The sequence below is a fragment of the Penicillium verrucosum genome (genome assembly GCF_028828655.1).
Source record: "Penicillium verrucosum strain IBT 35672 chromosome Unknown utg000001l_segment0_segment0, whole genome shotgun sequence".
Classification (NCBI taxonomy): Eukaryota; Fungi; Ascomycota; class Eurotiomycetes; order Eurotiales; family Aspergillaceae; genus Penicillium; species Penicillium verrucosum.
In genome coordinates this window covers 1,034,006-1,047,942 of record NW_026643210.1, presented here as the reverse complement: position 1 = coordinate 1,047,942, position 13,937 = coordinate 1,034,006, and the positions used below count along the sequence as shown (strand labels likewise).

General features: G+C 48.4%; 3 protein-coding genes across 3 annotated transcripts; 1 reads left to right on the top strand and 2 right to left on the bottom strand.

Moving 5' to 3' along the window:
• Window positions 1–620: 620 nt before the first annotated feature.
• N7516_000390 (uncharacterized protein) lies at window positions 621–8,254 on the bottom strand (the record flags this gene model as incomplete). The annotated part of the gene is made up of 3 exons (XM_057213112.1): window positions 621–6,501; window positions 6,575–7,634; window positions 7,687–8,254. 3 exons carry the CDS (start codon window positions 8,252–8,254, stop codon window positions 621–623), a joined length of 7,509 nt encoding a protein of 2,502 aa, XP_057074995.1.
• A 987-nt stretch (window positions 8,255–9,241) lies between these two features.
• On the bottom strand, window positions 9,242–10,429 carry N7516_000389 (uncharacterized protein; the record flags this gene model as incomplete). The annotated part of the gene is made up of 2 exons (XM_057213111.1): window positions 9,242–9,780; window positions 9,847–10,429. 2 exons carry the CDS (start codon window positions 10,427–10,429, stop codon window positions 9,242–9,244), a joined length of 1,122 nt encoding a protein of 373 aa, XP_057074994.1.
• A 475-nt stretch (window positions 10,430–10,904) lies between these two features.
• N7516_000388 (Hsp70 family protein) lies at window positions 10,905–13,183 on the top strand (the record flags this gene model as incomplete). Its single annotated transcript, XM_057213110.1, has 7 exons — window positions 10,905–11,035; window positions 11,091–11,703; window positions 11,767–11,833; window positions 11,915–12,288; window positions 12,347–12,456; window positions 12,516–12,783; window positions 12,845–13,183. The coding sequence occupies 7 exons, from the start codon at window positions 10,905–10,907 to the stop codon at window positions 13,181–13,183; spliced, it is 1,902 nt and encodes a 633-aa protein (XP_057074993.1).
• Window positions 13,184–13,937: the final 754 nt, after the last annotated feature.

Sequence of the window (13,937 nt, the reverse complement as noted above, 5' to 3'; positions counted from 1 at the left end):
GGGTTCAGGAAGCGTCAAAAGGAAGAACCTCGGAACCTGCTAGTGGTCCAGGCCTGGGCCCGGGCCTAGCAGACGGGAACGTTTGATCCGCTTAGGGGTCACTCCTCTATGCTTCCTAATATCATGTCAGATTTCTTACAATCCGCTCATCACGCCGTGGGTGCCTCTCTCCATTCGACGTACCCTATTCCTTCATCTATTGAATCTTGAGGAGATGATATTGTTATTTGTTTCCTAAGGAATAAGAATGTGACTTAGAAGCACCGCTTTATATACAAAAACAGTGATAAATAGAACGGATTTTTATTTTTTATTTCTGGTTTCGTGATCCTTAATGTCTTTACGTAGGATTTGACCAACTCGTATTTATTGGCGTATCTTTTCCTATCCTTTAATATGGTTATAATAGCGACTACTCAATACTAGCCGTTTTTAGACCTTTTAGATATAATGCATGAAGTAGGTATATATATAGAGAGACAAGAGAATGTGTACGAATAATTCAAAACATACTCGGTGAAATAGGCGATATATAAGGGATTGGCACTATAGACTCTAAAACCTACAGCAAGGGATTCACGGGTGAAGTTAACTCCCAAACCACACATCAGGCTTTGACCTCAAGTGTAACGTGGACGGAGCATATCGGCGCGCCGCAACTGGCCCAAGGTTGGTGGAGCACACGGAACCAATGGTATGGGCCTGGGCTCAAAGCGCGACGGATCGCTGCAACTGCTGCGCGGAAGCACGCGTTTTAGCAGCTTTCCATGATTCCCAGCAGCCAGTATCTCCAAGACTGAATCAGGCACAATCAAAGAGGCGTCATGCTCCAGAATGAGCATTATGTTGGTACAGTTCAAATGGGTATCCTGGTCCACCGAAGATCTCGCCGCTGTGGTCAACTCCCGTGGGGAGATGCGTAACCCCGTTGCAGAGGCCAGGAATGTACGCATTAGGCAATCATTCGAACTTCTGCAAGCTGCCTCCAGTGGTGTCTGCTCGACCATTGCCCCTGTTTGTGAGAGATATCGAGCTTGTGGATCATTGGATTGGAGTGAACGAAGTCGATTCGGGTCAGCACCATTTTTGAGCAGAAGAGAGACATTATCGGGATGATCGTTGTCGAGGGCGGCGAACAGACCCTTTTGGAGCTCAGTGTTTGAGGAGTCGGGCTCTCGGTGGGCCAGGAGGATGGTGACAACGCCCGTATGGCCAAGGGAGCAAGCAAGTTCGAGAACTTCTGGGCTGTTGCCACACGTAAGCTTGGCGCCGGCTTCTAAAAGACAGTAGACGGTATCCTCGACGCCCAGGGCGTGGTGGCCGTGAGATCCATTCCGTGTTGGTGCTATCAAGCTCATCTTGAATCCTTCTAGTGCGCCCAGTAAAGGTGTGTGACCTTGCACATCCAGCCCATTGACATTCGCACCCCGAGAAAGAAGTAATTGGACTAAATCTTTGTTCATGCCCCCGGCTGCAGAAGCTAAGGGCATATAGCCCTGTTGATTTGGACTATTTGGATCAATACCCCGAGCTAGGCAACGTTGAACTGCCGCCGTGGAGCCACAGGAAGCTGCATGTACCAGTATGTCGGGGCTAGGTGGGACATAGTCCAGCAAGAGCTCTATTAGATGGATACGGTATGACAGTGATTCATCTGACATAGCCGTTGTCCAAATTGTCTCAAAATCGCTTCTTTGTGAGGCAACTTCCAGAAGAAGCTCGAGGATGTTAGCTTTGGCAGGTGACCAGCTATCAGCACAAGTCCTTGCGATGGCATTTAGAACATTTATGTTGTAGGAAGGTTCCTCGACAACTTTGACATCGCCATGCTCAAGGAGTGTCCTTACAACTTCGAGATGTCCCTTATTTGCAGCAATCACGAGTGGCACACCAAGACCTTCCTCGACTCTCTTAGTTGGATCGGCGCCATGTTTCAGCAATTCTTGGACAACGGCCAGATGGCCACAACGAGAAGCTTGATACAATGGGGCTGACTCGACCTTGCTCGGCGTGTTTAGGTCGAGTTTGCCCGGTGTGTTTGGATCAATGCCAGCGGACAGAAAACTCGACACAATATCAACGTCACCCTTAGCACACGCAACTAACAATGCGTCAGAGCCCCCATGTAATGAGAATTTCAATTGAAGCAGGCATTCGACCATCTGGGCATTTCTTGCTCGCGCAGCAACGAGAAGAAAGGATCGTCGGCCTTGGGCGCGAACGCGTTGTGCACCACTATGGACAAGGAGTCGCACTGCCGCGGTGTGGCCGCCCATAATAGCCTTGATCATAGCATCCTGTGGACAACTGACGAATCCTTTACATTCGGGATCGGCGCCAGCATTAAGAAGCTCTTTCATGATGTGAATATGACCATGAAGTGCCGCACAACCGAGGGGTGTGTCGACCGTGTCTCGACCGCAATTATTCACCAGCGCCCCATGCTTCAGTAGCAGTTTAACAGACACACGATCCCCTGCTGTCGATGCCACAGTCAGGAGCATTTGAAACTCGGGTTCATCTGCCCTCTGTTGCGGGAGTTGTTTGAACATTTCAGTTAACAGCGCTCGCATTCCGTCGTTGAACAACTGTCGAGCTGCTTCGATCGACAGTGCTTGACTTTTGTACTCATGATCTCGAGTCTGGCGACCCGTCCATCCATCTGGCAGCGGAATTTGCCGTCTATCCCACCCAATAGGCCGGCACAGGGACATGCACACCGCGGGATGGATGTGACCTTGCCTTGTACTGGGAACAGTCGCCCCTCCCTTGAGAAGTTTTGCAATGATCGCGTACGAGAAGCGACACTTTCTCTCGGCAGCAAGCAAAATTGGATGACAGCTTTTCTCCCCTTGGGACCAATGTTTCCATGGCTCGTCATGCTCATCATCATCCTCGTCCAGCCGATTTGGCTCAGCGCCTGCATCCAGCAGAGTCTGAATAACGCGTTCATTGGCCCAACGTGCCGCATATTGAATTGGGTACATAGGCTGTCCACCCTGGTCATCTGGATCGCAACCAAGCTCAATAATTGTGCCAAGAATCGACTCAAGGTCCCTCGATAGCTTCACAAGAGAATGAGAATCCCCGACGGAATCCTCATGTGATGCAATCTTCTCAAACCCTCGTATGACGGCCTGCAACGGGCTAATTGTGCGGGAGGAAACTTGAGAATTTCCTGGTTGTTGACGTCGATGAGCTTGCTGTTGGCGTCGATACTCTGACTCAAAGGCGGGCGGCAATTCGTCTCCAAAGACCGCAACGCAGGAGGCCATTTCTTTGTCAAGTCCCCTCGGATGTGGTACTTCCTGCACGCAGACGTGAATTTCCGCACCGTTTTTCAAAAGCAGATTCGAGGTTTTCCTGCGTCCGTATTCAGCGGCCACGACAAGCCCTCTTGTGAGAATTGTCGTCCTGTTCGTCTCCTCTATGCCATTCCAAAAGCTAGTCAGATCCAGAATAATTTGCACAACGCGGGAATGACCTTCATATGAGGCAGCTAAAAAGGCATCATAAAGCGTTCGCCGGCTTTCCTCAGATAGTGCGTTCCCTAATACTTTGTTCGCAAGATAGCTGACCATCTTGGCCTTGCCCGCAAGCGCTGCATCATGAACGCCCTGGCAGAATAGCTGTTGGGGGAAACAATTCTCGCTGAGGCCAGAGCCCAACAATAACTCCATTCCACGGACAGAGTGTGAACAAGCAGATAGGAAAACATCCTCCAAAAATTTGCTCGGCTCATTGTACTTCATGTAGCCTCTGGCTTTTGCTTTGGCTAGGAGCTGCTTCAACAGAATGAGATCGCACGTAGTTGTTGCTGCAACAACTAATGATAGCAATACATCGCGACTGTCTTCAACCTTTTTGGAGACACCAACTTCCGGATTGAGATAAGTTCTGAGAGATGACACCATAGCTGCAGATGCTGTGGGAATTGTCACATCTGATGTGTTCGCAGTGGCAACTGGACTTTCCAACCCGCTATGCCATTGAAGCCATAACAAGACAAATTCTGTTACGTGGCGCCTTCGAACTTTTATGGAAGTATCGATAGCTTTGGTAAGCTCCCACATAAAGGCCTCACCCGGTGGCGGGTGATGTTGTAATAGCATTGAAACACAGGCGAGGTCTCCAGACTCGATGGCGGCCTCAAAGGGTAGCATCCACTGTTTTGATGACTGCATATATTTCCAGTTGGATGCATCACCCAAGATTTGTAGGGCCTCGGATTGCCCATTTTCAGCAGCCGGAGTCATTGCCTTGGTTACCTCGTGGTCTGTAGCGGACAGCAAACTTCGGGAAATGCCTTTAGTGACAAGGAAACTCAAGGCCTCAAGTTGTCTGTGGATTGCAGCACTTTCAATTGCACTTTCGATTGCCCCAGCATGGAACTTCCCGCGGAGCAGGTAGTAGCGTAGGGACTGTATATCTCCAGCTACGGCACTCAGTTCTAGTCGACTCCCTTCAAGGCCATATTGAAATGGACGCGATTCGTAATTATCATTGTCGTCAGTATCGTCATTGTCATCGCGTGTGCTGGTCCGGTTGGAAGAATTCTCGACTTCAGAGGTCTCTGAATCTGAGAATGTATCAGACTCTGTGTCACTTTCGACCTGTACCTGTTCCCTATTAGTCAAATGAGGGGTAGTCAATGGACGACCCTTGAGGAGTAGAGAGCTTCCGTAATCTCCCCGCGATGCCACAGGTAGGGATGTGCCCTTTGGTGGCTGATATCCCTTGGCCAGGAGAAACTTCGCAATCTCCTCATGACCGCTTTCGATGGCAGCGTGCAACGCATCAAGGGAATGACCCTTTTGATAAATGTCTGCGCCGTGACAAAGTAGCAGGTCTACTGAGTCCTTGTGGCCATACCAAGCTGCGGCCTGCAGACAGGTTCCCCAAGGCTTGCCCACTTGGTTAACATTAGCTCCAGCCTGAATCAAAAGCTCCATCACCCCGGCATGACCGTTTATAGACGCAGCCTGTAGCGCATCACCCTCGGTGCCACAAAGCCCAACGTCAATTCCCTTCCCGATAAGCATACGGACGATAGGCTCGCAGCCTACCAAGCTAGCACTTCGTAATGCAGAGCCAAAGTGGCCTTGCTCATCTGGATTGGCCCCAATGCTGTGCAGATACTCGACCATAGCCAGGTGACCGGAAGTTGCGGCAACGGGTATGCAATCCTTAGGGAGTGCTTGCATCAGATGTGTGCGTTTCTCGAGGAGTGATTTTAGGACGGCGACCTGGCCTTGCTTAATCGCCACAGTAACCAGGCCTGTCTGTGCATTGAGAGTTAAATTTGGTAGACCCCACGATTTCAGAGTGCTCGGCTTTGTAAGCCACTCCAGCACTTTGGGAAGCCCTGCCTCGATGGTCTCTTGGAGCATGACAGAGTGTTGGTTCGCAGACCGGGCTGCTATGCAGTTCTTCGCAAGGAGTAGGGCGATCTCCGCATGACCACCGAGGCAAGCAGCCTTGTATGCGCGAGAGAAAGGCTCGGGGGATTCTAGTTCATCTATGCGCCCCAGGAGGTCTTGGACGACGTTTAGATGGCCTCTGAAGCATGCGACCCGTGTGATGGTACCGAAGGCACCACATTCTAGCTTATAATTAGCGTTGTGGTCTATTAATGTGCTCACGACATTCTGGTGGCCGTAGGAGCTTGCTAGATAAATTCCGGTATGGCCCGTATCACTATGCTGATCGATGTCCAAGTCTGGAAGCACTTCCAGAACGTATAGCAGGAGCCCGTGTAGCCCAAAGACACAAGTGAGGAACAAAGGCGAGAACGAGTCGTTGATGGTGTTTTCGAACAGAGTTCGCGTATGATGGTATGGCGGCAAGTCATGGCAGACCTGTGCTATCCAGTCCATCCAGGTGAGAAAGGCTGGACTGAGGAACCCATCATCCCGACCTGCGATAAATGATTCGGCATGTTTGCCGAAATCATAATCTATACCCGAGGCTTCACATTTCCGAAGATGCTCTGGCCAGCATACAGCGGCATAATGATAAAAGTCTTGTATAGGGGTCTCGTCGCCAATGAAGGGGTCGCTGCTTGGGCCTGAAGCGCACTCCAGCAGGCAGATATCGGCAAGAATTTGATGAGCAACTTGTGCAGAGAACAGTTCCTGCTGGCGCATGTAGTCACGCACGGAAGGATGACAGAACCGAGCCACGCCCTGTGACACATCTAGTATGACCAGACTGCAGGAAAGGTCTTCTAGATCCACTGCTCCAGATCCGGTAAGTAATGGATTGAGTGCGAGGGTACGTTCCACGGCTGTAGGATGCAAGGGTCTCTGGGCATAGAGGAGTAACGAGAATATGTGCACGATAGCCTGAGTGGCTGTTGAATCTAGCTTATTGAAACGACGGAGGGTGCGGCCATAGATCTGGTCGAGGTCTGGAGTTAAGTTGGTTTCCAGTGCAGTCAGGATATCCTGCTCTGTTCTTTTGCGACAGAGAAATTCCAACTGAAGAGTGACCCACAAAAACCTATCAATATTGTGGGGGTTAGGTTCTTTGTCCAAATTGTCTTTATGTCAAAGGCGACATAGCGATGACTCACATCTCCCCAGCTCTGCTAATCAAATGCTCCTTCATCTTCTCTATCAACTTGCTCGTCGCAGTTCCGTTTAAAACGCGTCTCCTTGCATTTGCCTGTTCCACCTGCCGATTTGCAAACTCTCTCACGTCCGTTTCAACACGGTCAGACGTGACCCGGAGCTTGGTAACACCGGGTAGCAATCCCTCGACATGAGCGTTATTGCAGCTGGTAAAAAACACCTTAGTGATGCTCGCAGACTGATCTACAAGCTTTTTCATGGTTTCAATCAGGACTGCTCGCTCATCCTGTTCAAGTTGATCAATTGCATCAATCACGATATATGCCGGGTTAGTCGCTGTGAGATCTAGAAGCATGGAGAGACACTCCTCAACACTCAATCTTGCCATGTCCGCTCTGATTTGCTGGGCAGCTTCGAGACGCTTTTCGTACAAAGACAGTACAGCTTGGTCAATCGATATAGTGACAGAGTCCACTGCTAACTGCCTAATCAGACCGCGGAGAATAATATCTGCCCTTCCTCGTTCCGGTTCTGCATTGGAGTCATCACAGAAGAAATATGCGCATGTTACTGGACTCGCTCCAGGCACAACTGAAGGCTGTTGGAATTGGTCGATGACAAATGAAGCGATCGTTGACTTTCCACAACCCCGTACACCATGTAGCAGCAACATCGCGGACGAGCTTGAAGTATGCCAGGTATGGAAGTCTGTGTGGTTTAAGAGCCATGATCCGGACCCTGGCATTCTTCTTGTCGCAATATCCCTAAGGTGCAAAGTGGTGGGTACCGTACACAACCATGAAAGAATATTGGATATCTTTTCCTTATCTATAGAATGGCGCATGAGAAGGCTAGTGTCGATCAGGCGAGGTAGATCAGCATCCAACTTTCGAGAAATCGCTGCCATATCGTAGATTATAGAAGTGGCCTGGGTGTTTGTCGATTGGGAAAGCTCCGAGTCAGAGAATGCTGTCCATTTCAAAACTTCTTGTTCTTGGGCGTAGACAGCTGTCATTTCTGGGAGTTTAGGGTCGGATCGAGTAGCACTCCAAAGGGTGCGTTCTAGCTAAGTCAGTTCCGTGCTCGAATGGTTTGTATTCAGGATCGATCATACCTGCAAATCCTTGTTTGAAGTATTTGACTAGTTTGGACAAAGAGCTCATGATATCAACATAGAGCTGGGTCATGGCTTCTTGCAGATGAACCATCATGCTAAACGAGCGTTTGAGGTGCATATTCTCAACAACTTCACAATGATAAAGAAGTCGGGCGATAGTTTCCAGGTTCACGAGCATGCCTCCCCAAACCTGAACATCGCCGACTGTCACGTTCAAAAGGAATCGAAAAGCGGCCCATGGAAGTGCAGCATGAGAAGGATCGTACTGGACGATCGTGTCTCCGACATAGACAAGGCGGTTTACCCATCCTGCGACCTTTTCTAGCACGTCGCGCAGAATAATGATCTTTCCACTGGGAGTCTTTAGCTTCCATTGTTTGGAGATACAGATCTTTCGCTTTTCATCCGCTGTCTTCACAACAAGATGGAGGATGTCAAGTTTTCGGGTTGCAACGCCGGCGAGTGAAGCTCGGGTATCGGGATCAAGCCGATCGATTGCATCCTGCCAGCGGGTCGCGGCTGTTGCAGGCATTGGAACAGTGATGGTAGGAGCACAAGTAGCCATGACTTATTATTGTCTAGGTAAGGTTATACGAAGTTAAGCATACCAACTACAGTTTATACTCGCGCCAAGGACAATACCTGGAAGGGGCGAGGGATCGCAATCAGCTCTACATGCAACCCCAGACAACCGAATTGAGGGTTCGAATTAAGTGTCCGTGTTCATATGGCTTTGGCAATATCGTTCGGTTGCCTTCAGAGACTGTCCGCAGCACCCAAGGGGTCTACTAGACTGAAAGTGGAAGCCACCATTATGCAGGCCAGTAAAACGCTGGCAGAGGACAACAAAACGAATAACGGAGAATCCTTGCAAGATTTCACCCGGGTTTGCAGTACTAACTTTAACGGAAGCTGACTGCAGGTGCTGCTCCATACAAAAATCAGCCTCGCCGCGGGAACCTATTACTCTGGCAGACAGTTCTGCAAATCATTATCTCCGCGGAGGAATTGATAAACTATCCAAGGATCTTTTGATGGTGAGACATACCACGCGCTATGGCAGGGACCTTCACGCTCAAGCCTCCTCAAGCCTTTTACTTGGCGAAAGACGAGGGATCTGCTTGTTGACTCGCTACAACACAAACATTCACGTATACCAGTTCTCTTGTAGGTGAGTATTTGCAAATTGACCTTGTATTATGGCAAAATACCGTGGGTACAGGACAGTGTTGTGAAGACGTAGTTCACAAGCGAGTTGCCCAGCCCCAGTAGCCCTTAATTAATTCAACCGCCTACTATGCTACTAATTCACTCTCAAAGCTCTCAAAGGTCAACGGAGAAGGAGGATACGATCTTATTAGCTATCTATATAGATATTTTATTGATAGTTTCTTTCCTTTCTTCAATAAACCATTTCCCCCCAGATCCATGACCTTCAAGACATAGAAATAAAGGGGGTTACCAACTAACAATATACTAGAAGTAGTACAGCGCTATTTGGGATAGTTTTCTGTAGTTTTCTGGCGACTAGTAAAATACAAACTCTGAGCCTTCACCCAGTTATGCACTTATTCACGGATTGTTCTAATTTGGACTTCCCTTCTCTGAGTTGGTGACGGATCGAGGGGGTCACGGCGATTGGAGTGGAACAAGACACCTTGATGGGTACAAGCCAGTCTACCTTGTCAAAGTTTCCGGACTGCCCCCGTTTCGTGATTCCCGGACAGATGATGATGTTAATTGATTTCGTTGAATGAAGCTCCTCCTTTTCCGCAAGTTTCATCCGTTCCTCGTCAAATTCTTCTCCTAACCTGGGAAACTCCCAGTTAAAATGGGCCAGCAGCTGGCTTAGCTCTTCGTCCAGTTCGATTGCGGTTTGTAAGATCTCGCGGATTTCTTTTTTCATCTCACCGGGCTCGGCGACAAGATGTGGTTGGATCGCTACATATGCATCGTTCATGAGATCATTCAATAATTTTCTGTAACTCCCAGTCCATCCGGACTCCCCGCGCCCCATGGACTCACGGATAAGCTTGGTTGTAGTGGCTGACCACGTTTGGAAACTCTGAAGCTCGGCCGCAGTCGACTGGTCTATATGTTATTAAATAGTCAGCGAGGACCTCGTTTGATCTTGAGACAACATTGTCAGCCTCTTACTTCTTTTCATAATCCTATAAACATCGCCCATATGGTTTCCATTCTTGCCCGCCCAACAGAACTGGTTGAAGACTTCAGAGACGAGGTAATCCCACATAAAGGTTTCAATGATCATGGGGCACCATTTGGCAGATTCAAGGGCCCTTTGAGGGGTTATGTCGGGGTGCAGGTTGTGCTTAGTGTGCTTAACGAAGACGCGACCCGGTAGAATTTCTCGTCCACTAGGGTTGAACCCTTTTCCCTCTTCATAATGACGAAGACCGAATCTCCAGATTTTGTCCCGGAGAATTTCCACCCGTCCTATCAAGTAGCTATCATCCAGCTGTGGAAATCCTCCGTCGGAAAGTTTGTATTTGGTCAATTGCGTTGCCGCTGCTCGATACCGGTTCTTGTAGTCATCGCGCTGCTTAGTTCGCTTTTCTATGACTCGCCGGTATTTAGACTCAGGATTCTGATCCTCCAAGGTAATAGCATTAAGCTGGGGTGGTTGTTCGTGCTCCGTTGTGCCTGTAGATGTAGTCGGCTGCAGGGCATCATGGCTTTGCTCTGGTTCGAAAATGTCAGGGCCATCGTAGTCATTCATAATGCTAAAGTTGAAGTCTGTTCTTGAGGAGCAAAAAAGTGTTCAAGGTTCTCTATTTTTCTTCGGTTTTCTTCACTGGACACTGGGATCAGAGGTGGAAGGTAAGGCGTAAATCGTATGAAACGTCTACAGGACTACTTGGAGACGCAGGAAAACAAGCCAATAACATTTCTTTCAATAAATACCCCCGTACTCACCGAGACCGGAATCTGGTAAGATACACAAATTTGCAAATTTCAGTACCTCGGTATTTGTATTTCAGAATATGACCTTGAGCAAAACGGTTATTTACGGTACAGTAGTATGCCAAAGCTAAGTCAACCTGTACGATTGTGGGATTATAACTATTTAGACAGACTCTGCCCACGAAAGACCTCGGGAGCTAAGTACATTCATATTTCCCGCAATCTTTCATTCAATATCCGTTCCCGAAGTGATCTGAAGCATACAAAGGGTCACCACGAGTATCAATAGGATGGATTCCGAAAATCATGGCTGGGACGAGGACGGCGGCAGCTATTCAGACAGCAGTGAGCCCGATCTCGACGGCCTGAACCTCACGGAGACAGACGATGTTCTTGTTATCGGCATCGACTTCGGAACTACGTATGTCCCCAATGCTCCTCTTGCGTACATATGACTGACCATATTTGCTCTTCAGGTTTTCCGGAGTCGCATACGCAACGGAGAGTGAGTTCCTCGCAAAGAACATTAGTGTGATCAGCGAATGGCCAGGCTGCGGCCGTGATGAGGGCAAAGCCCCGACTGAGCTCTTGTATGAACATGAAAAAAGCTGGTGGGGTTATGATCTCCCCGACGTGGGCGATCCTATCCGCTGGTTTAAGCTTCTCCTCTTAAACAATGAGGATCTCCAAGAAGGTGTCAAGTCGTCTGCGTTCTACCTTACGGCAAAAGAAAAGGTCCGGAGGGAGAACCGGAAGCCGGTCGATCTGGTTGCTGACTACCTACGGTTCCAATGGAAGCATGCATTGGAAGTGATTGAAAAATCCCGGGGAGACCAGTTTCTACCTTCCTTAAGGTTTCACGTTGTGATCACGGTACCCGCAATCTGGAAGGGATACGCTAGACAAAGCATGCAGGAAGCAGCGGAAAAGGCAGGGATATTGGCACCTCGAGATATCGGCAAGACTAGGCTTAGCTTTGTCCTTGAACCGGAGGCGGCTGCGATGGCGACTCTTACTGATCCGGAACACCAGAATTTGGTTAAACCCGGCAAGACGTGGCTTATCTTGGATGCAGGGGGTGGAACAGTTGTAAGTACTTACGCTTATAACATCATAGTCGACCTCTAGGCGGCTGACATAAGGAGTCTCAAGGATCTCATCAGCTACAAAATTACATCGACGAACCCAATTACAATGGATGAGGCCGTTGAGGGAACAGGTGAGCTGCCTTCTATGTATCCAGAGAACTGGACATATCATTCGTAATGACTATTGACATATTGACACGGATATACGCTAGGGGCCCTATGTGGCGGTGTATTGATTGACGAATGCTTCCAGCAATTGTGCAAGAATCGACTCGGTCGACGCTGGACGCATCTCAGCCCTAATGGCATCAAAGAGATCATGGGCGATAAGTGGGAAAAGAACTACAAGCGCGAGTTTTTCCCAAAGCAAAGCAAAGAAGAATACCCCGTTCCCATCCCTGCCGAGGCTTACAAGGGCGGTGACAAAGTGTCGGACGATTTATCACGACTCCCCTATATTAAGAACGGGAGGATCCAGTTCCGAGAACAGGACCTTATAGAAGCCTTTGCAGAGTCATTCGCCCGCATTGATGAATTGGTTGATGAGCAAATCAGTAAGGCCAAACAGAGAGGTCTCACTCTCCAGGTGAGTCGGCAAACGCATGTCTATTTCCTGCAAACGTGGCCCAACTCATTCACTTTAGGGGATTATCCTCGTCGGTGGGCTAGGTTCAAGCCCATATCTTCATCGGCATCTAAAAGAGAGGTACTCGAAGGCCCGACTGACCGTCATAAAATCAACGGGAATGAAGCCGTGAGTCAACATAACCTAGACGATGGTTGCTAGGGCTTCGATCTGACAACATGATATAGACGAACAGCAATTTGCCGTGGAGCAGTCTACAAAGGTTTTGCTCAAGACCAAATCATGGGTGCAGAGGATGGTGACGACGATGACTTTAAACCTCAACGTGTCGCTCCTATTAGCGTGACCTCAACCATCTCTCGCTACAGCCTCGGGATGCCGCACTATACAAAATTCGATCCCTCGATACATAGCAAGTCCGACCCGGATTACAAGTGGCATGCCGAAGAAGGCGCTTTTATAATCGATAACCGAGTCACATGGTATATTCGCAAGGTATCGGAAAAACTCCATCGACCACTTGAAGTATCATCAACTCACGCTTGTCACAATATAGGGAGAGAATGTATCCAAGATCGACCCGGTGCGACACTCCTGGTCACGCCTCTTGAAAAAGAGTTTCCAAGGAAGCTTCACCGAGAGACTGGTTCAATGCGACAGCAGTAATCCCCCTCACCGTAAGGATGACACTGTGAATCCCTTGTGCGAACTAAAGGTTGCCATCGATGTGAATATGTCTAAACTCGAAGACTTTACCGGCGCCGATGGGAAAAAGCAGAACAAAGTACTAAACTATGATTTGGAGATGGTCCCTACTGGGGCTTCGATGGAGTTCAATTTTTACATCGGCGGAATCAAGCAGGCTTCTCACAACATCAAAGCCGAATATCAATAGGCAGTTACTCATTTAACTTGGACACAGGAGGGATACGAGGGCACATACGAGGTGTTATGTCAATTTATTTGTGCTTTGTTCTTGTTATATCCTATAGTACTATTGAGCTTACTCGAATCAATTTTGCTATTATCAAGTTGAGGATTAACATCTATCGAAGGTCTGAAAGATAATGTATATCCAACAACATCAGACTTGAATGGTCCAATTTCGCTGTAGTAAAAGGCGCCAGCTCGACAACCAGTCCAGACTTTGATGCACTAGGAGAACCTTTTGAGGCAGACAGGGCCGTAATTTACCGTCACGACGAAGTACCAAGGTAATACATAAGACAATACCCCGTACTTGTATTCAGTACTGAAACAGCACATCTTTGTTTTTTTTTTCTTTTCTTTTTTTTTTCAAACCTGCATGAACAGGGGATAACATATGCAACATATCCAGAGTTGAATGTATTGAGGGGTAAAGAACTTCGAAGTCTCAAGATTGTCGTAGATTGAACGGAGTATACGCCAGATGCTTCCTATAGGTGGAGTCCCGTGAGGCTAAGTGAACGGCGACCTTGATGTTAGAGAATAAAAGGTCCCCGAAAAAGATCATCCAACTTGCTATGGTGCCAACAAGGACATTCAGCAATGTTAGTGTGACTTGCTTACAGGGATTGAATCTCCCTGATCATATTCAATAATATATATTGAGCCATTTACGTAGGTAGCGAAGTATCCGCCGATTTATAATTTAATCCATGAATCTT